The 23,697-nt window shown below is 48.8% G+C and overlaps 12 protein-coding genes across 12 annotated transcripts; all 12 read right to left on the bottom strand.

Annotated features, from left to right (window-relative positions):
• Positions 1-18: 18 nt before the first annotated feature.
• On the bottom strand, positions 19-1,530 carry F9C07_12859 (uncharacterized protein; the record flags this gene model as incomplete). The annotated part of the gene is made up of 2 exons (XM_041295162.1): positions 19-1,169; positions 1,224-1,530. 2 exons carry the CDS (start codon positions 1,528-1,530, stop codon positions 19-21), a joined length of 1,458 nt encoding a protein of 485 aa, XP_041150735.1.
• A 1,452-nt stretch (positions 1,531-2,982) lies between these two features.
• On the bottom strand, positions 2,983-3,978 carry F9C07_12860 (putative 4-hydroxyphenylpyruvate dioxygenase; the record flags this gene model as incomplete). Its single annotated transcript, XM_041287431.1, has 1 exon — positions 2,983-3,978. The coding sequence occupies one exon, from the start codon at positions 3,976-3,978 to the stop codon at positions 2,983-2,985; it is 996 nt and encodes a 331-aa protein (XP_041150736.1).
• A 261-nt stretch (positions 3,979-4,239) lies between these two features.
• F9C07_1966518 (uncharacterized protein) lies at positions 4,240-5,643 on the bottom strand. Its single transcript, XM_071508538.1, has 2 exons — positions 5,531-5,643; positions 4,240-5,470 (listed from the first exon to the last, which is right to left on the bottom strand). The coding sequence occupies exon 2, from the start codon at positions 5,071-5,073 to the stop codon at positions 4,501-4,503; it is 573 nt and encodes a 190-aa protein (XP_071367578.1). The 5' UTR covers positions 5,074-5,470; positions 5,531-5,643; the 3' UTR covers positions 4,240-4,500.
• Positions 5,373-6,073, bottom strand: F9C07_2237514 (uncharacterized protein; the record flags this gene model as incomplete). The annotated part of the gene is made up of 4 exons (XM_041295163.2): positions 5,373-5,470; positions 5,531-5,652; positions 5,708-5,766; positions 5,816-6,073. 4 exons carry the CDS (start codon positions 6,071-6,073, stop codon positions 5,373-5,375), a joined length of 537 nt encoding a protein of 178 aa, XP_041150738.2.
• Positions 6,074-6,580: 507 nt separating this feature from the next.
• On the bottom strand, positions 6,581-8,347 carry F9C07_2206426 (uncharacterized protein; the record flags this gene model as incomplete). The annotated part of the gene is made up of 4 exons (XM_041295164.1): positions 6,581-7,012; positions 7,074-7,623; positions 7,685-8,027; positions 8,104-8,347. 4 exons carry the CDS (start codon positions 8,345-8,347, stop codon positions 6,581-6,583), a joined length of 1,569 nt encoding a protein of 522 aa, XP_041150739.1.
• Positions 8,348-9,448: 1,101 nt separating this feature from the next.
• F9C07_2206425 (fumarylacetoacetate hydrolase) lies at positions 9,449-10,974 on the bottom strand (the record flags this gene model as incomplete). The annotated part of the gene is made up of 6 exons (XM_041295165.2): positions 9,449-9,637; positions 9,702-9,844; positions 9,895-10,056; positions 10,134-10,476; positions 10,534-10,725; positions 10,777-10,974. The coding sequence occupies 6 exons, from the start codon at positions 10,972-10,974 to the stop codon at positions 9,449-9,451; spliced, it is 1,227 nt and encodes a 408-aa protein (XP_041150740.2).
• A 1,502-nt stretch (positions 10,975-12,476) lies between these two features.
• F9C07_12863 (uncharacterized protein) lies at positions 12,477-13,208 on the bottom strand (the record flags this gene model as incomplete). Its single annotated transcript, XM_041287433.1, has 1 exon — positions 12,477-13,208. One exon carries the CDS (start codon positions 13,206-13,208, stop codon positions 12,477-12,479), a length of 732 nt encoding a protein of 243 aa, XP_041150741.1.
• A 1,144-nt stretch (positions 13,209-14,352) lies between these two features.
• On the bottom strand, positions 14,353-15,759 carry F9C07_2287833 (uncharacterized protein). Its single transcript, XM_071510932.1, has 4 exons — positions 15,561-15,759; positions 15,260-15,489; positions 14,856-15,202; positions 14,353-14,801 (listed from the first exon to the last, which is right to left on the bottom strand). Exons 1-4 carry the CDS (start codon positions 15,663-15,665, stop codon positions 14,551-14,553), a joined length of 933 nt encoding a protein of 310 aa, XP_071367577.1. The 5' UTR covers positions 15,666-15,759; the 3' UTR covers positions 14,353-14,550.
• Positions 15,760-16,619: 860 nt separating this feature from the next.
• F9C07_2287832 (putative glutathione S-transferase) lies at positions 16,620-17,648 on the bottom strand. Its single transcript, XM_041295167.2, has 2 exons — positions 17,337-17,648; positions 16,620-17,260 (listed from the first exon to the last, which is right to left on the bottom strand). Exons 1-2 carry the CDS (start codon positions 17,487-17,489, stop codon positions 16,706-16,708), a joined length of 708 nt encoding a protein of 235 aa, XP_041150743.1. The 5' UTR covers positions 17,490-17,648; the 3' UTR covers positions 16,620-16,705.
• Positions 17,649-17,750: 102 nt separating this feature from the next.
• F9C07_2287831 (uncharacterized protein) lies at positions 17,751-18,088 on the bottom strand (the record flags this gene model as incomplete). The annotated part of the gene is made up of 3 exons (XM_071510931.1): positions 17,751-17,871; positions 17,917-17,954; positions 17,993-18,088. The coding sequence occupies 3 exons, from the start codon at positions 18,086-18,088 to the stop codon at positions 17,751-17,753; spliced, it is 255 nt and encodes an 84-aa protein (XP_071367576.1).
• Positions 18,089-18,482: 394 nt separating this feature from the next.
• Positions 18,483-20,021, bottom strand: F9C07_12867 (F5/8 type C domain protein; the record flags this gene model as incomplete). Its single annotated transcript, XM_041287434.1, has 1 exon — positions 18,483-20,021. One exon carries the CDS (start codon positions 20,019-20,021, stop codon positions 18,483-18,485), a length of 1,539 nt encoding a protein of 512 aa, XP_041150744.1.
• Positions 20,022-21,857: 1,836 nt separating this feature from the next.
• On the bottom strand, positions 21,858-23,187 carry F9C07_2265030 (uncharacterized protein; the record flags this gene model as incomplete). Its single annotated transcript, XM_041295168.2, has 4 exons — positions 21,858-22,268; positions 22,332-22,396; positions 22,470-22,855; positions 22,930-23,187. The coding sequence occupies 4 exons, from the start codon at positions 23,185-23,187 to the stop codon at positions 21,886-21,888; spliced, it is 1,092 nt and encodes a 363-aa protein (XP_041150745.1). The 3' UTR covers positions 21,858-21,885.
• Positions 23,188-23,697: the final 510 nt, after the last annotated feature.

Genomic DNA, 23,697 nt, shown 5'->3' with positions numbered 1-23,697 from the left:
GCTCGATGAGGTTGCAATCTAGGAAGAGTCACCAGTGAGATCAATACAGGCGAAACTCATGGTCGTGGTGGTCGAAGAAGTCAATGCATATACAGCCTGCGATAGATCCCAGTCCATGCTCACATATGGCCAGCAGATCCGACCATCGGGCATTGTCACCATGTCGCCGGCGACAAAGGTATCCATGCTTTTCAACGGACTGCCGACCCGTTTTCCAGTGGAATCTACCTGCTGGAAGAATGTACCAGCGAACTGTCCGCGGCATCCCATGGCCACAAAGTCGCAAATTGGATCCGAGATCTCCTCCCACGTCACCAGTGCACTGTTGTTTCCGAACGTCGCGGCATGCGCATTCGAACAGTCGTTTGCGCCCTCGGTGAGCCAATTGATCTGCTTATCGCCATCTTCGGCACCGACCTCTGAAGTCGCCTGCTCTCCAACAATGGTGTATTTATCGGAGAACAGGGAGATGGCTACGTTACGATTGTTGGTGCGATTCAGGGCATGCGTGTAGCCACTTCCCATCCACGTATTTTCGGTGAGATCCATTGCACCGCGGGAAACCCAGGCGAAGATATACCGAGTGCTTTCCGCAAAGCGAGCGAGAGCACTATAACTGCCGGACATGCCCCCCATGGGCTCCCCCGAGGCTCCGTTGGTGGTATTCTCATTGGAGATTTTCACGCCGTCATTTGACATACCCAGTGTTTTACTATTCAGCCAAATAGCTCCCTGGTCTTCTGCGCAGATACTCGCAAACGGAGGTTCATCGGCCGACTCGAAAGCGATGCCAGTATTATGGCTACAGCCCCAGGAGCTGCTGGCCCCTGTGATTGTGACAAGTGTTCCATTAGCTGCAACGTATTGAATACTGTCACCATAGTGTCCGGCTGCGTCGCCAGAGTAATCGGTGACGACAAAGTAGGCGCCGTATAGACCCGCTTGCTCCGAGTAGACCAGATCGCCATTGAGATCAGGCGACGCGGAGAGACCGTCAGCCTCGTGGACACCAGGTCCACCCAGCCACGTCTTCCACGTTTGTTTCCCATCTGTGTATCGATATAGGACTGGGACCGGTGTATCGCTGGGTGGTGCGTTTGTCGTTCCAGATGGCATGGCCTCGTTCGTCAGGAGGGCGAAACCATCATTATGGGCGACAAGTCCGCCCGCTGCTCTGCATCGTAAGCACCCACATGGTGATCCATTGTAGACTATTCACAAACCTTCCTTGCCACCGGAAACCGTAACCGACGTCCCGGTCGATTGAAACGTGTCTACATCCACTTGCTGCACATGAATGTCTGTTTCGCTCGCGTCAAGGTAGGCAACGTAAGCTGATTTTCCATCGGGAGAAACCGAAAATGGAGTTCGTCGATGGTGAGGATATCCAGTCCAGTAAGCCTCTTTGATGGGGTTAAAAGAATTTTCGAGTGCCAGCACCTTAGGGTATTTGTGCAAGTTGGATTCAGTCAAGTCCGCCGTGACGCCCAGCGCCACAGAGAGGAAAGAAAGAGCGACAATCCCTCTCATGGTGAGTGAGTGGATGACAATGCCTTGGTGTACGCCAGTATATCTGTCGCAGAGGGATCACAGTAATATATAGAAATCCGCAATACATCAAGCCATGGCAGCTGGTATGATAGCTTCTTGTCATCCTTCAGGGGAGTTCCCGAGTTTCTAATTCTGAAACATGCAATACCTTCCACCAATACGCACAACAGGATTAGGCCCTACGAAGCTCGATATCCCGAATGCCAATTACCGCCCACTGAAAGCTCTCCACCGGTCGATATGATGTTTCACTCTCATCACCGCACGGAGCAAACCCCTTCCTAACTACCAGATATCACCGCCAAACAGCAATCCCTGAGACAGTGCTAACTGTCGCAGTGTGTCAAGCTGACAGGTTTAATCAATCCGAGCAGACGGTTCGATAGACTACTACTGAAGGGGTAGAGGGAGTCTGCCAGGAGAACTCGATACCCGCTGCCAAGATCTTGTTTCGAGCAGAAAGAGGGTGGAGCCACAGGATCTCATGACAGTGCGATCTATCATACATGCGAAGGCCCGAATAGCATATATAATACGGGGGCAGATATGAAGTTTCATTGACTGACTGGCCAAGTTCGTCCTGCTCTGAAAGGCTGACGGCGAACCGGAATAGCAGGGTAAACGTTGCGCAACCAGACATTTGCCCATCTAGATCGATCATTCTGAGTGTTTCATGGGAGCGTAAGTGAAATCTTGGTCAAAATCGTTCCAGTGACTTTTCCGGGAATGCAGACCATTGTTTGACGCTTCGGGGGTGGTGAAACAGTAGTCAGAAGGAAAAGCTCCTTAATTTCAGTAAAAGCCGAAGATCCACCGAGGGGAACACAGACTACCGTGACCACGCCGTGGGTTTGGAATAATATTATATGCCCTCCAGTATTACTGCCGGTTTAAGAGTTTCTCCTGCATTCAGACTAGTCTTGAATCCACCTTGCGGTCTAGAACCAAGGGCAATTCGAGATTTTAAGATGGAACTGGAACTCGACGGTCCGTACTCTATAAGTGGATGAAGACAGCAGATGGTGAGACAGTACTATGCCGGAAGAATGGTGACAAGTGAAGACTTATCTTCGGGCAGTCCTAAGAAATGCTTCAGACAGTATTTGACGGCTTAGCGCTAAGGTATAACCGATTATAACGCTTTTCTTCTTAGCAGAAGCCATCACTCTTGAGAGGAAAACGTTGAGAGTTACGAATGACAGGGGGTCATCTTACATTCACCCATTGCTCTTTAAAATTGCCAACCACACACTCGGCGATGCTGACAGGTGTGAAGTAGTATGTCATCTTACTGCCTTATCTAGCAGACTACCTAACTTTGGCTTATCTTATTCACAACATCATAACAAGTTCAACTAGTAACCTAGTACGTACAACATCCGTACAAGATTCATATCCACATGTCTCGCGAAAGGACCAGTGCGACCTTCCCTAAATATGACTAGTAATCGACAGCGCATCCTGCAGCTTTCGCCAGGAATAGCTGCCGCGCCGTGCAGCGGTCTCTGGTTGAAACGCAGGCTCCCGCATTCTCCGATCAAAGATCTCCAAAGACACCCAGCCATTGAACCCTTTATCTGCAATCCAGGACCTTGCGACTTCTGGTATTGGCATGTATCCACCCATCTCGGCCTCCAGGGGGAATGGTCGAGCGTGGCGTGACCAAGTAAACTGTGGCGCCTCGCCTTCGAGATACCACGGGTGGGACGTTGAAAAGGGAGGATCGAACCGCTCCCCGTCTGAGAGCTGCACATAGAAGATCTTGTCTAGAGGGCAATGATCTTGGAAATCACGTAGTGATTCTCGCAGATTCTGGTCCGCGTTGGGCAGCTTACCCGATGGATCGAACGGACTGGCCCACAGTCTCGTGAGCTCATGGAAGGTATCTAAACAAAGTCCAAAGTTCGGTCGATCCACACGTTGGATAATGTGTAGAGCACTTTGCCATGTCGAGCAATGTGTGGACCATGACATTGGCTCATAGGCAATAGCGATAATCGGCTGTTGGGCACGGGCAAGATCCGCCAGCTGTTGCAACTCCATTACGATCACCGCCTCCTCCCCGGTGCAGTCACTGCTATACTGAGCCGGCACTTGTAGATATGCTGCCTTCAGTATTTTCGCAATATCGATCCACTTCGCAGCAAGTTGGAGCCTTTCCTCGACAAGCGAGTTGTGCCCTTCGAAGTTCTCAAATGGAGCCAGGGACACAACCTCGATCCCGTGCGTTTCACATATCTTTTGAATCTCTGATGCTGCCTCCGATAAGGAAAGACTCTTCTCTCGCGCGTAGACTTCAATGTCGGAGAACACGATCTCAATGCCCGCAAAACCATGAGAAGCAGCGACCTCAACTTTGTGGTCTAAGAGGTGGGAAGGGTGCTGGCCTAATGACAAGCTGCTGATTGCTAATTTATTGCCTAGCATCTTTCGTTTTGGACCGGGTACTGCAGCTTAGATTCGAGGGGAAGAAGAGAATATGATTCATGATGCTAGCATGGGAACTTCGCTGGTTTTAATGTTGTCTGGGCGGAAATCAATTTCCGCGACGGAACAAAGAAGGAAAACCGTCTATTTCCGTGATAACCAGTCACGAAGTCGAATAAGAATAGAATGTATGTTCGACCTACACTATCTCACAAGCCTCTCCTCATACTGGAGGTAGAAGCGGACCTCTTGTACTAAATTCGCCAGAAATGGCCTCATCAGAGCCAACAGACGGAAAGACAAGAACATGCCGCTATAGGGAAATTGCCTAGGGCCCACAGAAGAAGGCGTCTGTTTCAATTGTATTACGAATTTATAATGGGAGGTTTAACTAGGACTTGATGTCGGCCGAGCTGTGGAGGATGACTTTGATAAACCCTAACAGCAAAGTAACAAATATTACTATGGACTGATCACGTACTTTCACCAGAGAGGAGTAACATTCAGCCCTTTGCACCAGCTCTAACTTGAAAACTCCCAGTAACCTTCTAATGAGCCAGCGTGAGCCGCCCACACTCGAACACTCGGATCGCTCTCTCGCAGAGCAGAAATTTTGCGGATAGTCTCTCGAGCGGCTTCTGGATCAACATGGATACATCCGCTTGGAGCGATAAGAATATCACCAAAAGGAGCCTCTGGATAGTGGACGAAGTGATGAGGGTGGAAGCAGTCACCCGCAAGAAAAATCCATCTGGGTTCTCCATCCCTGCTACGAGTTCTGAAAAGAGCGCTAATATTTCCAGCAAGATGGCCAGGTGAATCGACCAGGAAAAAGCTTCCGTCCCCAAAAAAGTCCAAAGCCTTTTCGAATATTCCAAGCTTTCCCCCTTTAACCTTCTGGGGGAGGGAGGAGCATGCTGTCGAGGCCGGGAGCTCTTTGATGGGTAGCTCGGAGCGCTTGGGGTCCCAAATTTTCTCATCATACTCGCTCTTCTTGTTGTCGGACCAGTAGCCATCTTCCTTCATGATGGCTAATGTTCCCGTGCCGCAGAGGAATGTTGCATTTGGCGTGGTGTCGAATGACAATTTCTGCATAGAATACGATTGTTCCGAATGTAGGCACCACACCAGAGATTTGAGATTATCTCTCAGGCGATTACCATAGCTATTTAATATCTCACCTGCGACTGGTTGGCGGGTTTTCACCGGAGTGGTCTATGAGTCTCCACGAAGGTTCGAACAAGACTCGTATTTCGGATAGATCTTCCAGGACTCAAGTTGCAAGCTTGTTAGTATACCACCTTTGAAAACCACTGCATTACCATGGGCTTTCGACGTGATAGAATGGATATATGGGTGACGCTATGTATGATTGATGATCGAACACAGCCTGACTAGCTTTGGGTATCTACTTTTCCTCCAGATGCAACATCCTCCCTCTTAAACCCTTCCGTTCCCAGTATACGGTTGTTGATCAATACTGGTTTGGCCGCTTAGAAGTCCTCACATCAGTCCACTTGATCAGGCCGGAATAAAAGGATGCAGAACGTACCGGTCAATACAAAAAACACTCGTGCCGGTGCGTCCGAGTAGTTTGTCCATCCGTGTATGGTTCCCCTCTGGACGCAGACGTCCCCGGGCTTCATGTCAATGCGCTCGTCCCCGTCAAGGTGGCTATCGAGGATTCCCAAGGATTAGCAATGATACTCGGCCCCAATGAGAAACGAACCATGTAATTTCTCCTGCATGCAAGATGCCAAAATCGAGAGATTCGGTTCGATGAAACATCTGTGATCAATGTTAACACTTCTCCGTGTGCACCAATTGTAGGGCCTACCGTTTTTGTACGTGGTGGAAAGTCCACCACACGCAAGACAACCCCTTTTTGGTTGGCTAGGTCCGGTGTACGGGTCCTGGTTGGGTCAATCCATTGGTCATTCACTTCAGGAAACTGATGCGTCTCGTAGAGAACGGCGAAGTTGCAGTTGATTCTGGTTGGCTCGCAGGGAATCAAACTGTCGGCTACGACAATGGCTTTTCCATCATTGTCATGGCCTGTGACAATACGTCGCGGGTGTGGGAAAAGGTTCTCCATACTAACAGGACTAGTTCCTCATGTAAGGCTGGAGAGCGAAAAGAAAGTATTCTTCGGAATATAGATATCGAATAGAATACATTGTGAGACCACAATCGAAAGGTTGGTTTATATAATACATAACGTTTATAATCCCGAAGGTCGGGGGACCGACGTTCGGATTCGGAGTATTCCATATTCTCCGAATGGAAGTCGCTCGGGCTCAACTTCGCCACCAAAAGATCAGCAAGCCAGTTTACTGCCAAAGGCAATCGGGTGTTGATGTCTAACTGATGGCGAGCCTTGTCAAAGTTTCCTGAAGTTCGTGCTGTCGGGCCGATCCCACGCATGCTGCCTTTGAGTATGATGGCCTGGGACCAGTGCTGGGACAACAATTGACGTGCAAATCTCATCTACCGGGATTTTGTGAAGACATTTTTCTTTGATCCATCCTTGATACGCAAAAATATTCTCTTGGGGCATATTTAACATATTGACCAGCGGTTTCAGCGGGTCCATCAAACATACTTAATTAAACATCCTCCAGCCTTGCTGAAACAGAGCTAAGGGTTCGAATCCCGAGGGTCCTTCAAGATATGCGTCTCCAATAGACAAGCTATACCACGAATCGTCTAGGGGCACACCAGGCGGCTCCATCAGTAATTCTTCAGGATCGACTGAGTCGGCTTCCCCGACACCAGAGCAATTTTGTGTAAGAGCGAGAGAGCTCCGTGAGTCACCACGAGGATTGTTTGCCTGGTAAATCGAATGGTTCATGGTCTCCAAATGCTGTGCTAGTGTAGGGGGGCCAGGGCTTTCCTGAGCCACATCGACAAGGTGTGTAGCTTCGTTGAGAGCCTGCATACGATCTATTCCATACATTCTGTTTCGCTCGGTACTCGGCTCTTGTGATTTGAAAGGATGCAGTTGTCGGTCTAGCGCAGAAGAAAGTTGTTCTGGCTTGATTTCCAGCGCAAATGTCAGCGCGAACTAGATTTTCTATTGAGTAGGATCAACTCACCAGATGACCCAAAGTTCTCCAATGACGGCACAGGACGTTCAGGAGACGTAAAATCGCCCGCACGGCACGTAATCTACGACTTTCAGTAATAGTTGCATGCGATATTTTGTCCTGGAAGGGAGTCTCTGTGGTCAACAGGACTATTCCTGCTATAAAGGCCCCGTAGCCCACGAGCGGAGGCAGGACTGTGATATCGCCACTTCCATACAGGAAAGGATTCAGTATCTTTTCATGCAGTCCTGCATGACGTATAACTTTTTCGGCGCTCCGTTTCACATTTTCCACATCCATCTCTGGCCCTGTCGAAGCACCTGAGAACAAGGGGACAAGCATTGAGTGCAGAATAATTTGACATTGATGGAAAAGAGATTCAGCAAGTAGCTTCATAGGGTGTGATTCAGACTCTATATCGTTGACGGTCATCGGATCCGTGACAGAACTTGCACTATTGAAAATTGACGTTGCTAAGTCCGAGAGACTGAAGACAGACTTGATGTTAAGAGAGGGAGAAGAAGCATTCCAATCGTTAACCAGAAGTTGAACCTTTGCCCTGGTATATCCAAAACATCAGAAGGAGAGCTAAGGGTAAATTGCACACAAGAGTTTCATACCAGACTCCCATTATTTTCACCAGAAATGCCGCTGCAGATGTGGAATGGTGCCTCATGTTAAGTTCAAGTGGCCTCGGCTCCCAATCCTGATTCATCTTTTCCCTCAAGATTATTTCCTGGCCTGCTCCGCAATCTTGAATGTACGCCGGAAGTGGGACCATGGCCACTTCTTTCCAGGCGGCTCTTATGCAAGATTCCGGCTCCATGCTGACGCAGGTGGAGATCCAGCAAGCCCAAAAGCACCGACGATTGAGCTCGGATTCTAACGATAAATCCAAATCGTTGCAGCCATCATTTAGCCTTCGATTGTATCCAAGGAGGTGGCATGAACGATAGGCGAGAGCTATAAATCCCACAATGGAGGTTTGCAATCAGCAAGACTGGAATCAAAATACCCCATTCGATGGAAAGGGGCTTACAAAGACAGAGACTGCAAGACTGAAAATTGCCAATGCCAAACCAATACAGCTGCAGACATTCAAGTGCTTGGGTGGTCACCAGGGAAGGCTGTTCGATCGCGGATGACGAGGCTTCCCGCACAGCAGACTTGGCCCATGCAAGACCACAAGAGCCATAACGTTGTAGCACGTCCAAGTCAGAAGCCTCCAAGGACGTCGCATTTTCGTGCTGACGGTCGGGATCAAGGAAACTGTAATCATTCATTGGCGAAGAACTTTGACTTTATGGAACGACATACAGCGTAGCTAGCGCAAACATGGCCTTCACAAGAATATTAGGAAGATCTCCTTTAAGATATTCGTGGAAAACTACATGTTTCTGAAACAATAAAGATGCATTATAGATCCGTGAAAAGTATATCTCAAGTAAAGCCAGGCCAAGGGCGCGAGGCGGCAAGGGTGGGTCATCTGAGTAGGGAGATATACCATGACGAGTTGGCCTCGTTCGCCCTCTGGCTTCACTGGATCGAGGTGTTGGATGAATCAACTCACGGCCGTTCGCGATATAGGGAGTCCGAGTCCCGGTGTGCCTTTCAGGAAATGCTGGGGCTGCTCTACTAGAACTGGCAGCTCGCTCGCCCTCTCGTGAGCCCTCGCCTGGGGAGAGCACCGCACCGTCAGGACGTACTGACTGGTGAACGATGCGGTCTGACAGGTTTAGATCTGGGACACACCTGGTGGATTCACCGGTGAGGTTGACGATGTCCGTTTGTGGCTGCGGAAGGTCCAGGCAACTCTGGTCAACTGCTGTGCGTGTTTCCCGGCAGTTACGCTGCGGCTTCCGACCCCGGCGTTTGGCAGGAAGTGGGTATACACAGATCGCCCGGAGCCTCCGGCAGCGACTGCACGAGGGGCGTTCACGACTGCATTTAAGCTGCTGGACTATTTAGCATGAGTAGCAGAGCCAGAGCAGATTGCGTCACTTTTTGGTTACGACATCTCTGACACGCGACAATACAGCGCTGTATAGCATCACTCAATGGGCGCGGTTCATTTATGGAAACCTGGCAATGCTCTTCTCTTTGCGGAGTATCCATAGATTCGAGGTTGTACTTCGTCTGAATGGACCGAAACGGCTCTCAGCAAGAGAAGGTAGACGACTACTACCGCCTACCGCCTACCTAAATTAAATATTTTCGAACCCAGAGCGGTGAGTTTATGCCATCCAAAAGATGGGCTTTGCCTCGGACGAAAGAGACACAAATCGGATATATTTCAGAGATGAATATAGCTAGTATACTGATACAAACATTCCTTGTTGACAGGGTACCATCTCCAAATGTGACTTCACGGCTGACTATCAGTTTTACAAAGATGGCAATAATTTTCCCCGACATTCACCAAAGCCGATACGCCTTGTACCATTATCACACCAGGCTTCCAGAACTATCTCATCTCCGTCTTCCAAATACCTAACTGTGGTGCCGTTAGGAAATTTAAGTGGTCGACTGCCACCCTTAGTTGCCTCGAAAAGGCATCCCAGTTCGCCTTCGTGCTATGGAGCAGGCCTTCGTCAGTTCTGAAACATGATAGACTCCACCGACGCTTTATATACACACCTGGCCAGATATTGTTCCTGTACCCATCAAGTCACCTGTCTCGATACCACAACCTGCGGATGCATGGTGCGCGAGCTGTTGATATGGGGTCCAGTAAAGATAGCGTAGGTTGCTCTCTGTAGTATTATACCTTTCCCCATTCCCTAGAGACAATCATTAACAAACGGTAACAGAAAACGAATCATTAGCTTACTAATGAGCGACGCATTTAATCGTATATCAAATGTGGCAGTTGCGCGTTCTACATAACGCTGATGGTCGAATTCAGTAGCAGAATGGACATGTTCAGGCTCACAAGCAAAGGGTTTAAGTGCATCCAGTGTGATAATCCAGGGGGATATACTGGTTCCAAATCCTGAGAAGGTTTAATCTGTTAGGTGTGCTGTACATACTAAACGCGAGATACTCACGTATATGATTAGCTTATCTTACCTTTGGAGTGGAAAGGACCTAATGGAGTCATTTCAAACGCTTGAATATCTCGACTGGACCAATCATTCAAAAGAACAAACCCGAAGATATGATCCGGTGCATCGATCGCTTTGATAGTCTCTCCCATAGGGATGGGCTTCGAAACAAAGTATCCCATCTCCAGCTCAAAGTCCATCTGGACCGCTGGACCAAAGACTGGCTGACCGCTCTCATGGTCCCATCTAATACCTTTCGGCCGTCGCACAGGAGTGGAGGATGGCATGACGCTTGATGCTCTTCCATTGTAAACAGAGGGAGCATAAAAGAAGTTCCGCGTGACCTCGCCCCCAGTCAAAGGAGCACACTAGCTCTGTCAGTCATGTAATCAATCGTATGGTCTGGATCAAATCCGTGGCCATACATTCTGCGCGTGTTCCAGCGAGCAAAAGAAGTCCGAGTAGCCCCAAATCTTCATCGGAAGGTGCATATGAGCTTGGTCGAGTGGAATAAAACATTGTTTTGGTACACGTCCAGTTGATAAATCGTGAATGAGAATTTCTCTCACTCGGGACCTCGTTTTTGCGCTTAGAGCCGCAAATGCATTGAGCGAGGGCTGTAGATATGGATGAGCCTAGCCGATCTATTGACTTATGGGGCCACTGACTTGACTGAAAATATCGTAAAGGCTTTGGTTGGGCTCGAGGTCATCCTTATCCTTCCACAACAAGCATAGGTCAATCGCATGATGTCCAAGAGCCGTGGCACAGCGTGGTTTAGGGTCAGAGGTAGTTGAGATTACTCCAAACGGAATATTATGCAAAGTAAACGGTGAATCGGGGGGGATGGTGGGTTCGGAGGGCATCGTTAGAGATTCGGATATACTGATATATGAAGGAATCTCAGTCGCATAATCCGAAAAACGCAACTGCGTCGAGATGGTTAAATATCTATAAGTGGGGCATTATCGGAGCCCCAGCTCGCAATTACTGAACCCGGTCGGATTCGGAGGAAACCCGCTGGTCATATAGGATATCTCATTCTCATCGTGCTGGGGACCAGGGATTTGGGAATGTCGTGGGCGACCAGCGTGGTGTTTCGATTCGGGCCGAATGGTAGACGGTGGTTGTGGGGCTGGGGGGAACTCAGCCAGACCCGAATATGTAATCTTAGAGATGATCGGTCTAGCCTGGATTCAAGAAGCAGCGACCTCAATTTTTTGGTCTAAGAGGTGAGAAGGGTGCTGGCCTATTGACAAGCTGCTCATCGCCAATTCATTGCCTAACATGTTCACCGCGGTTTAAATTCGGGGAGAGACGAGAATATGATCTATGATGCTAGCATAAGAACTTCGCTGGTTTAAATGTTGTTTAGACGGAAATTAATTTCCGCGACGGAAGAAAGGAGGAAGACCACCTATTTCTGTATCGAATCAAAACAGAAGATATGTTTGATCCCATTGCCGTTGACAAGAATAGCTGTGCTAAAACGAGTGATTGCTGATATCTTGCGATGCAGTCCTATAGATCCCCCTCCATAATTTTCTTTTCCTGAGGGATATCTTACCGATATAGTCATGGAAGGGGACAGCTGTCGAAGCTATAAGTTGGTTTACGTTGGTCCACAGAAGGTGTCTGTTCCAATCATATTTCGGATTTATGATAAGTGGGTTTACTGGAACGACTTGATGTCGCCAAGCCGTGGAGGATTATCATCACTTTGATAACCCTAACAACAAATTAATGATTATTGCTATAGGACTGATCACGAGTTTCAGGAATCTACGTCGCCAGTGCTGCGACTACACTCAATTTGTCTTGTTCCAGGAAATATGGTCCGGCGATAGTGTGCTGTATATTATGAATGCAGTCTGATATGTCGTGACGGGACAACTACTTTGGAACGTTGAAGGCTACACTTGGGCCAGCTCACACTTCAAATACATCTTCTAAATTACAAGGAGACACGACTTGCCTTTCTACTATCCCGAGTCCATGAAGTACCAGGGTAGTTCACTCCGGTGATCTCAAAATAAATATGGCAAGTATCAATACAACCCAAATAAGCAGACTTTTGTTCTGTAAGACTCTCCCTCTTCAGTCAACGAACAACATCCCATATAGCACCTCCATAGATTATAGTCCAGTTGCAACTCATAGTTGATGAGTAATCATAAGTAATACCACCTGACTATCGGCCACTTTTTCGTGCTTTTTTAACCATGTAGGTTCAGTGATGAATTTCCCATCTCCCCTCCCGCAGAAGTTGTCAAATGCCTACAAATTTTGACCACCAAGCCTATTAAATTACCATCAGAATCCCCTCCAGAAGATTCAATATGGGGACGAACCTTATAGTCATGATTGATTAGATAATAAAGCCCTTCATGCATTGCTGTTGCGCATCCTGCAATCGAGAGCGGACAACTGAGACCGGGAACGATGGGATAGCACAGAGAGCCTGGAATTGCGGTCGCATGCGTTCACAGCACAGAAGAACCTTAGGGCGAGCTTTTTCACAAAGCGGAATCTTTGCTCTTCGGGATTCACACTGGGCCATGAGCTTAGGCCGTCGAGACTCGCAGCGAGCCTTTGAAAAAGGGTCCTTAGCTTTCTTTTTGCACCGATCAATTTCCCCTTTTGCATCGACCTTGCATTTTGCAATGTCGTCTTGGATTTTCTTCTTGCAGTTTGCGACCCCACTTTGCACACTCTTTTTACAGGAGTCAACGCCCGTGCCAAGCGCACGTCTGCATTCTTCAGGAGCTCGAGCCACAATGGTATCTGACAAGGGTAGATCCGTTGAGCTTGTGTCATCACGTTTTGACGCACTCGGGTCTTCAGGGGCTAGGGGTTGTCTCTCATCGAGAAGGGCTGCCTCATCTGAACTATCGGCAGCGTCGGTGGCACGAGTGTTGAGACTTCCACTACCATCCTCAAGGCTCCACATGTCATCCAAGACTAGGTCATTCCCCGGCTCATCCTCGCGTTCTGCAGTGACTTCATGATCGTCAGAACCATAGGACTTTGGAATGACCGCCGTGAAGACAGAGTTGCCAAAGAGGATGAGAAGGAATAGGAAGGAAAGATATCTAGTCATATTTGCGAGGAGAATGACTTGAACAAATGATATGGGGATAAAAGGTAGCTTTAATCACGAATGCACTTGTAGAGTAGATATCGAGATATAGTAGTAGAAATAGGTTGTTTGGCACATCTGGACCCGCTGAAAATCGGGCCTAGATTTCACTGGCATTGATCACCTGTATGCCCACGACCGGGGGAATCCTACAATGATCTTTCGTATGATGTATACCTTGAACAGCAAGGAGACTACTGCTAGCCCAAGCAGGTTGGGTCTACCATAAATTGGAGCTATTCAAGCTTAAAGATACCTGGAGGCTCTCTTGATAAGGTTAAAGAATGATACAAATGAAAGGTCGCGTGATATTTTACACATTCATGCACCGACTACACCTGATAGGCTCGGCAGACCTGTTCCACTCCTGAGTAAGTTCATGCCAATAACTGCCAAGAGGTGCCAAGAGGGTCAAGCACCGGTTAATGAATTGGCCCAAGGCCTGGATTCTCAGAGACTCAGCCAGACCCGAATATCTATTTTGCGTGCCAGTCTGGGAGTCTACTGAGGGAAACAAGAAAATTGAAACAGACTAGGCTAGAACAGACCCGCCCAAGGAAAGCAAGTGCAAACTGTAGTTTCGCCGCATTATACAGGGTGGAATTAGCACCCGCCCGCATCGTGTTCTAACCCAATCTCATCCTCTTGCCTTTATTTAGACGCTGAGCATGCACCCCGGGATCGATTCACCTTGATAGTTGCTTCGTAGGATCGTATGACAAGATATATATAGACGGAGTTCGTATTGTCTGTCTATTGTTGGACCATCGGTGCTCCCTCCCGTTCCTCGGTGATCGATGCATTAGAGCCGGTATAGACTCAATGAAAGCTAATCTTGGGGATAAATCGGTCTAGCCTGGTCTGTTGAAGTTAGGCAATCAACAAAGCAATTTAGGATACGTAGCTGAAGGGAGTAAGCCTAGACCATGAGAACACTGCATGGATCGGAGAGGATTTCGGGGGAGTCGCTCATTCTTCCAGGGGTACCAATTTAGACCATTTACGAGTAGCCCACATCCACCTGAGCTCAGGCACCTGACTTGGGCTTTGATTCATTGCTAGGAATCGAATTTCGCTACTCAATTGTCGTTTGTGCAGGTGGAAACCGAGGCGAGGGACTACGAGCAACTCATCACAAGGTAGCAAACGCATTCATTTATAGATTTCCTAATCTTGCACAACCACATTCAAGATTCCAGTCGATACACATAGCGACAGATAATTTCCTGGGGTCACAAACAAGTCGTAAGTGAAAGAACTAGTGCAGAACCTGTCATCCGAAGTAACTAAAAGGCTAAGCTCATCACGGGTTTCGCCAAGAAGATTCGATGACTTCCGCCGCTGTTGTAATCTTGATATCGGGAAATTGAGCGTCCAGAGTACCATCGCGGGAAATAGTATATCCCCCAGTGCCAGATATATGGTGGAATAATGCGAAGATGTACTCCGTAGACCGTCCAGTGCTTTCGAGCCCAGTTTCCTCGAATTCAGGGAAAGATATGCGGCCGTTTCGAAGGTCTTCAAGGCTCTCATTTTTGACGGAAAATCGTTCACCTGTTACAAAGGTAAGTTAAAGGGTTTCCATCTAGCGTTTCCTGAGTATCGTACCTCGCGCTTCTTCGGCTAATCGAAGAATATCCTTGAAGGACGCAGTCTGACCGGCGATGAAACTCACAGGCGACCACTCCGATAGGTCCATGAGTCTTGCGACGAACCGTGCCATGTCTTGGGAAGTGATGAAATTGACCTTGGAAGCCCCATCACCCGGAAGAACGGCCCATTTCCCTTCCACGTTGACAGCGTTGACCCATGGCTTGAGATGGCTTCTCCAGTGTGGAAGACCATAATAGTCCAGGAATAGCCCGTTGACCACCCGTGTATATTCCAGACTCGATTCCTCCACGGCGTGAGACGCCGCCAAAGCCCACTTTGCGGTAGGTACCATGGGGATGTGCCTAGAGTTGCTGTCAGCTGCTCTCAATTCTTATTAACAAGAATGACAATCAACATACTCCTCTTTAAACAACATATCGTACCCACTCACTACAAAGCGCTTCGTCGACCCCGACATGTCTGCGGCACGGATCAGGTTTACCTGGGCCTCGCTAATGGCATCGGATTCCATGCCGAACGCACAGATGACAGTGTCAACATTTGCGGTCTCAAGAGCCTTTGCTGTAGCGCCAACGTTACTGTAGTCTACCGCTAAGTAGGTGAGCTCGTCGACTGGGTCGTGCGGCTGCTGTTGTGCTGAGCGTATCAGACTCTTGCAAACATACCCCGGCGACCGTAACCCATAGTATGCCGACTCACCTTGCGCGTGAGGATGAGAACCGTGTGCTTGCCATGCGCCACAAGGGCTTCCACGATGGTCTGGCCGACACTGCCAGTCCCCCCTGCGACTGCGATAATCCTCATGGTGTCGAAGCTTTGGAATGGAAGTACACAACGCGAAAGCCGGATGCCCGGGAAGGATTTCTTTATACGGCCCTTAACGTACAGGAGCAATGGCCAGCCGAGCAAGAGGACAATCCTCAAACCCCAGACGCATTGGCAATACCGGGCTTGGCAGAATAAGCACTAGTGCTGACAATCCTACGCTGTGACTCACTTGACTGCGTGGATTCGTCCATGGATCGGCAGGATGCGTCTGCGGACATTGATTTCGTGCAAGGCTATGTTCTGTGTATCTTTACCCAGCGCCGCATCTTGCCACTGCAGTCCCCAGACAGTTTACATGTAAAATAGCTGTGTATGCGCAAGTCCCGTGAGCAAGTGACACCTTGTTGGAAGATGTTCATGTTGTCACTAGAGCGCTTGTCAAGCATTGTATTTATTAGGTGAAACATCAAGATACCTAGCGATCGAAAACTACCGAGACACTGTTGTTGTCCGTGATCTCTTCCCTAACATGTAGATTGGATAACTAATCCGGATATTGAGCATGAATCACCTCTCTGCGAGCTATCCAAAGAGCCAATCTCCAGTGGCGACACCACTTCGTTTCGGTATGAGCTGGAAGTACAATACATCCCTTTCATTATGGGTATGAGCTGTGTCGAACTACTCATCACTGGCGCCCTCGCCACCCAGCCAAACCGGATTTCTTGGTTGTGCATCAGGGTATCACGCCGTCCACTAATTTACCGTGAATTCCGAGTCATAAACGCTGTGGTCTGGGGTGAGATCTCAGTGGACAAGGATCTGGAGATTCCACATCGTTGAAATGCCGATGGTTCGTGGAGTCAGGTTTGTTACTCTATGTATGGGTTGGTTGCCCCAGGCAGACATGCCGGTGTTTTGCACTGTTTGCACTGTTGGCTTGTTTACATTCCCACTTCCCGGAACCGGAAGAGCGCGAGGCCGATGGTCACGGGACTTCATTGTTGTGTTCGTCCATTGATTCATTCATTCATTCATTCTCTTCAGGAAAACTAACGTATAGACACTCCCCATGTTCACTTCTTGGCAAGCGCCGCCAGCTTGGCCTTGATCGCATCAGCCGACACCTTCTCGTCCCAGATATAGTTTACACTGTCCTGCTGCACCGTTGCTTCCGCCCACCGCTTGAACCGCGGCGTGTCCTCCAGCAAGCTAGGAAGCTTCTCACTCAGCAAACCATGTCTGTGGAAGGAGAGAATGCGCAGCAGGAATGAACCGGTCAGCACCTCGGCCAACGTCAGTTTCTCGCTACCGCCAAAGAATGGACCTTTGCCATCGGAACCCTCCGGCAACTGAGGCTCCAGTTCTGATTTGATCGCAGCGACGAGCGCCTCAGCGGCAGCGTCCCGCTCCTCTGTGATGGAGGCGCGCAAGGATGTCTGGAAGTGGGGTTGGACCTTGCTGAAGAAGGTGTCGACGAAGAAGGCGATACGAGCGCGTTGAAGGGCACCGTTCTCGCTGTTGGACGGAGGAAGGAGGTGCGACGGATGGGCGTCGGCCAGGAATTGGGCAACAACGGCAGACTCCGTGATGATGTGCTCACCGTAGGTGATCGAGGGGACAAGGCCGCGCTGCAGGGGGGTTTGTATGTCAGTATGGGCATGCTGGGGATGTTCGCCGGCGTAGACATCGTAGCAGTACACATACCGGGTTAATGTCCAGATACCATGGCTCTCGTGGCTTGGTCAGGTCAATGATGACTTCCTCGTAGTTCAGTCCCAATTCTTTGAGGGCAATATGAGCACGGTGGGCCCAGGGACACCGGTGGTTGGTATACAGCGTGATCTTTGGAGTGGTCATTCTGAAGTTGTTCGTTGGTTAATCTCAAGCGGTCGCTGAGGAGGGAGAGGATGAGAAAGACGGAGAAGACGGAGGGTATTGATATACACCGTAGCGGGGGGTGGGGAAGAAGTGGATTTCTAATCCGACGGTGTGGTGACAATCCCGAGCGAGATGACGATATCACTATCCTCCGTCGAGGGTATATGTATATCCGGCTGCCATGCACCATGCCCTTGTATATACCTCCACATTCAAGGACAATGACAACAGTCTAGGGCTCTATGTATACCATTTTATGACTTCGCGATAAGTATCTTCTGCTCTTTCGATTTTGAGGGATGTAAGGGCGGTTTTCAGACCAGCAGCGCCAGACTTCCCAATCAAGTCTTCCGTAGAACCTCTGCAGATGCAAATATATATATCCCCCAAGTATACAGCCACACACGTGTAAAACCAGTAACAGAAGAACGACCATCTTTGAAACTTCACAAAAATCATTAGAAAACACTAGAAATACATACTGATTTATATACGGATTTAAAAAGACCGGAAAGAGACGAGGTCGACTGAGAAGAAAAAAAAAATGATCTGGCGTTTCGGGCGGATTTCGAACCCATAGCCTCGAAGGAGCCGACGCAAAAAGTTAACCATAGAGTTACCACGGTTACTAGTGAGTCATTCTTTAGATACAATATAAGTAACCATCCGTTATCTTAAGCTTGGATCACGACATAGGGAATTCCGACCCCTGCTTGGTGATAGCCTTCAGGAATCCACTCGCCGACAAACTCGGTGCTCACCACGAGCATGGTGGTCAGTCTCTAAAGAGCAGACCCTACACTGGCCCTTGGAGCTTATAGATCCGCGATACGTACAGAAGTACTGAAGAGCTTCTCCACATTGCAAATATATTGCTGAAAGTGCGACGGTATGTACAAAGCTGTATCTATCCAAATATTCGGACCAGACGAAAAGGCATGGCAGACATATACTCGAACTCGCATGAATTGATCAGCCGGATGAAGCCCCGTACACCTCTATCTCTGCCAGGCCAACATTACGAGTAGACGGGCTAACGGACGTTACTATGAATAAGAGACTTCGCGTGGTTTTCGCCTCGAATTGAATCCGGTTGGGTCTCCCATAATTGTCTAGTACATGAACGGTAATGTTACTTCCATTATCAAACTGAAGAATACCGCCAGTAACTTGGTCATCGACGTTTGGACGGTCGTAGAGATAGACTTCGGAGATTGACTGCGGTTGGGCCCATGTAAGCCTCAAAGTGCTCCCAGCTTTTCCACCCACCGTTGCCCATTCTGTGGTTGCTGTTCCTGGATAACCATCGATTATTCCGTCAAGGGCCTTTTCCGCTGTCTGGCCACCGTCAGAATTCTGCGAAGATGCGGTCGCCGTTGCGTTGCGGGCGACATTCTCTAGATTAGTTGCAACCACCGTCACTTTTGCCGGCGTACTCCTTGTATTTCCATTCCCGACTACTAAGCTGAACCCCAGTGTTTCCGACGATTTAGGACTGGTGAATGACGGGCGCGCTGCTGTGGCGTTGGAGAGGACGACATCGGCTCCACTAGTCTGTGTCCACTGATAAGTAAGGGAGGCACCGTTGGGGTCTCTACTTTGCGTACCATCAAGCACGACATTCTCCCTTAATCCAACCGTCCGCCGACTATTAAGGAGACGGGCGTTCGTTACTGGTTCTCCTGTGACAGCATACTGGCGCTGCAGCCACTGTGCCTCATTGCCATTACCACAACTGGCTGAGTCATGGCAAACTTTCGAATCGTGAGCAGCATATGTGAAGAAAGCGGATTGCTTGGCGTTGAGGTCATCCCCAAACACGTTCTGGGCCATCGATGCGATCGAATACCCAGTGTACCCTGTCAAAGTATGCGTGGTGGAGTATCGTTCGGCTGCCTTTTGCACATAATAAGCCGTGGTGTGGTGGTCGCTATGGTCATTATCACCATAAGCATGGGCGTAGTCTTGAGTATTAATCCGATCAGGATTGAAATCACTCATCAAAGTAGCGAGTGTGTCAAGAAGCTCGTCACTTGTATAGCTGGTCGATCCGTTCACCGTTTGAATGCTACTGATTTCCGACTGCCAGAGTTGCTGGAGACTGACACTTCCGGTACTCGGAAATCCATTTCCGTAGCCATTACCGTCGGGCAATTGGAGGAAGACCAGTGATATATCTGGATTCCCATCGAGTGTGAAGGTGGGGATGTTCTTCCCGTCAATGCCAGCGTCCGATTGCGTCCAGATGTCACTTACATCGGCCATCTGCGCGTATGCGGCCTGGGAGCCCGCCTGGCGTTGCTCCCAGTAGCCACTAGAAACTTCCCCTGCATCGCCTGCAGTCAGGAAAACTGTGCGAACTCTGCGGCCACCTTGAATTTCATGCAGAAGGTCGGGGCTGAGGAACAGTAGATCATCATCCTGATGCGCGACGATGTTCAGGGTCTGTGCAGCCGAACATGGTAGCCGGTATAGGAAGCCAATGGCTGCGAGAAGAAATGAAGTCTTCATTCTAAGAAGCCTGGGTTGTGCTTGCTATAAGATCTGGAGATGGCTAAAAGTATTCTGCACTTGTCATTGAAGCCATTGCCAATCTGATGAGGGTATAGGTTCGTTCATTTTAAACATCAGGTCCACTGCATTTCTTCCCTTGCTGCGTGGTCTGGCATTCCAAGGGTTCTGTGTTTGTTGTGTCTATTTTCTCAACCCCTTGCTTCTTACATTGCAGTCAAACCAGACTCATTGGATTTCACCAGGGGCTTTGGTAAAAGATCAACCAATCATCGCGGTGCAAGCACATTTACGTTCGTAACTTTCAACAGGAATTCTCCGGCTGAAGGGGGTCTTCTTTTGCAGACAAGTCAGATAGCTTCACGTATCGCAACAGCTCGACAACCTTTCGAGTGGATTTCTAATTCTGTCTACCGTGCACAACGTTCAATCTGAATAAAGCCGATTGGCAACGGAGTCCCCGACTGCACTCTCAATCGGTGCACAGTCAATCAATCTTACAGATCAAGCATTTTCTCATTTACTATACCGAGCTACCCGAGCTATGTGTATATTAGGGACGAGACATTTTCTGGAATGCTTATCGGCCAATGAACAAAGTCAATCTATGGTTTCATACCTCAGGCCCTTGATCAGCTGCAAAAACAAGGGCTAACGCCTCTGAGACCGATCCTTTCATCCCTGTCGAATTACGAGTTATGGAAGAGCCTACACTCCAGAGAGTTCAAGGATACTATGATCGAATTGCTGATCGAGCCAACTAGTTCTCGAGGTTCGTATAATGTATCCTTCGGCAGCCGAACCAACGCACGGCCCAGAGCACATACCGAGGATTACCTGCACCAGAAGGGGAATTGCCGAGCCCAGATCTATATCCAATCGGTAGCCTGGAATTTGAACGCATTGATGGATACCCAGACCTAAAAACGGAGAACCTAATCTCTTAGTTCTTACAGGATCCTCAGCTACCCCAGAAGATCTCGGTGCTGTACATATCTGACTTACCGAGACAAACTCCATTGTAAATAGCCATCAGTTAGTCCTCTTCCAGAATCTGTGTCCGACACTAGGACAGAACCCTTGGATCAGTGACGGTCTTCGAATGATAGTGGCCAGTACGTTCAAAAGTACTCCAGGTTCTTGGCTGTTACGTTTTTCAGAAGTCGAAATAATCCCAGGTTTCCCCCAAGGTTCTACAAGTTTGTATCTGACCAGCACATGAGATGAGGTTCTCGCAAGTACGACCAAGGTTCTATGAACGATTGACATGCATGAAGTATGAAGAATTACTTATCCACAGAGATGGAAAGTTCCCCCCGAAACAAACTATCTCCTTGGATCATGTCTTGGGTGACATTTCCTTTCTCAGCCACGGTACAGCACGATTAATTTAGTTCCTCCGACGCGGTTTATGCTGCATGTCCAGGCCATTTCGGGCCCTTATTGGTAGGAAAGAACGGCCGTAGCTATTAGTGGGTCCGTTGGTGTCGAGGCCTAGAAACAGTCCGGGCCAGGCGGATCTATTTGGTGCTACAATGTGGGTCATCAGCATTATCTGATTGTGGTCCTCTAGAGGTCGAAGGCAAGTAATGAGGGGCCTACTTGGATTTCAAAATCTCTGCCACTGTTGTCGATTTGCCGACACTCAATGCCCTGGACAAATCTGTGGCGGCATCATAGCCGAGATCGAGGTGATTGAGTAAAGACACCCTTTATGCGAGATACTATTCGTATGTCCACAGGAGTATGATCAAAGAGACATCCTGCTTAGTCTGTTAAACAAGAGAAACATTACAGGTGATTAGTAATAGATATTATCCTACAGAAGGTTCTGTACGCTTTCGTAAGTTCGACATAATCATTGCTAGTGCTCCGCCACAGATACCTCGAACGTGTTCTGCACCGACACCGTCGGTGGAAGATATCTTGGGGAGAAACTTTCCTCACTACTGTCACATTTCGTCGCACGCCTCCCTAAGATTGTAGTTGTGGTGATATTCTTATATCCGTCATTCGGAACATCCGCCCAGCAAGTGCCAGATTCGTGGTGGGACCGCTTTTGCCTTTCTTTGCGAGTAAGAAGTGACCGGGACAAGGGGATGGTTGATCCTGCATTTCTTCCTTGACTCGGATCGGAACTGCCATCGCGCAGCATTCGCACGAGGGGCCGAAGGGTCGACAGACAACCGGCTGTGATTCCGAGGCCGGCTTCGATATTCGCTAGGATAGAGAGGGTGGCAGTGGCATCTATGGCACTGTTAGTTGGATTCCACAGAATCCTACCTACTTGCTATCACAGAGTGTGCTTACAGAGAAAGTCCGGATCTTTGAACTTTTCATTGTATGGTAAACGAACTACAACAGCAGCTCCCGCCCTAAACTCATGTATAGTCTATCAGCATATGCCCTCTTCGGTCGTGTCATGCATGTCATGGCTCATGAACTCACAAGCAGCCCAATCCAAGGATGGCTCCGAGAGAGAATTTCGCACGTCTATTCATCTGCAGCTTCCAGATCATGAAAAGAGGTAGAATACCTAGGGTGAGGTCGCACAAAGCAGCAATCACACTATGGGTATAGACGATATCCAGAAGAAAGTCCTTGCTGACGCAGTGTGGAGACTTCATTCCATAATCCCAGACGTAATGGATGGGGCGGCATTCGACAAGGGTCGCGAAGAAGAAAAGTAGACCAACCGCGATACTCAAGGCGATTGTCGCATAGATAATGATCAGGTGTGCGCGGACGATGGTGATACGCAGAAGTGAAATCGCAATAGAAGTCCTGCCGGCGGTGCCCGTCAAAGCGTAGAATACCTGCCCAAGCCACCAGAACTAAAAATGGATGAGTACCTGGTGAATAAAAAAGAGGTCTTATGAGGGCACATGGAGCATAACAGGGAGCATACGCGCAACGAGTCTCTCAGGTCAGTCGGTTTATCCGCAAAATAGTCCATCTTCTTTCCAAGCCCCGTTGAGCCGCCAGCAATGCCACAGATAGCGAATGCAAGATTGAAGGCCATCGCAAGGACCATCATATAGTCATCCGCTCCAAAGGCTCGGATGAGATGTAGTCGGACATAGCATCGAAGGCTGACTGCAAGCAAGGACAGGGCAAGAAAGATGGACGTCACGATGATAATCGCCTCACTCTTATCATTCGCCATTTTGATGAGATGAGCGGCAGTCTGTGTTGTGCCATGAGGCCAGCAGTGGTTCAAACTCTGCTATGTGACCTTATAAGAAGGAGTAACACAGAATAGGGTTCTCGCTAGTCAATCCCTCAGGTGCAGGGACCGATCTTCACCTGTGGCCCGGTCAACTTCATGGGTGTACTATTCCTATTAGGGTCAGTGGATCATTGGACGGCTCCAAGGTCGATGATCGCCACATTCATCGGTCGGTAGATGAACCCTTTATTGTGGAATCATTTTCTGTAACTAGCCTTAGACGATGACTTGGGCTGTCCGGCTTCGCGGAAACAGAGAAGATTACGATTCAGGCACCGCCCAGAGTTGGCCCATATTTACTTGGCAAATGACTGTTGAGGCTCGATTCTACGCAGTGGATTGCAGTCCTTGTGCCAGCCGCACAACACTTCGTGTGTGGGTTGTCAAAGTTGCAAGTCCAGAGTATCAAACGTTGTTTCTTCAAAGAAATTCAACATCTGCGTGTGC

Source organism: Aspergillus flavus, chromosome 8 (assembly GCF_009017415.1).
Source record: "Aspergillus flavus chromosome 8, complete sequence".
NCBI lineage: Eukaryota > Fungi > Ascomycota > Eurotiomycetes > Eurotiales > Aspergillaceae > Aspergillus > Aspergillus flavus.
This window is presented reverse-complemented; position numbering and strand designations above follow the sequence as displayed.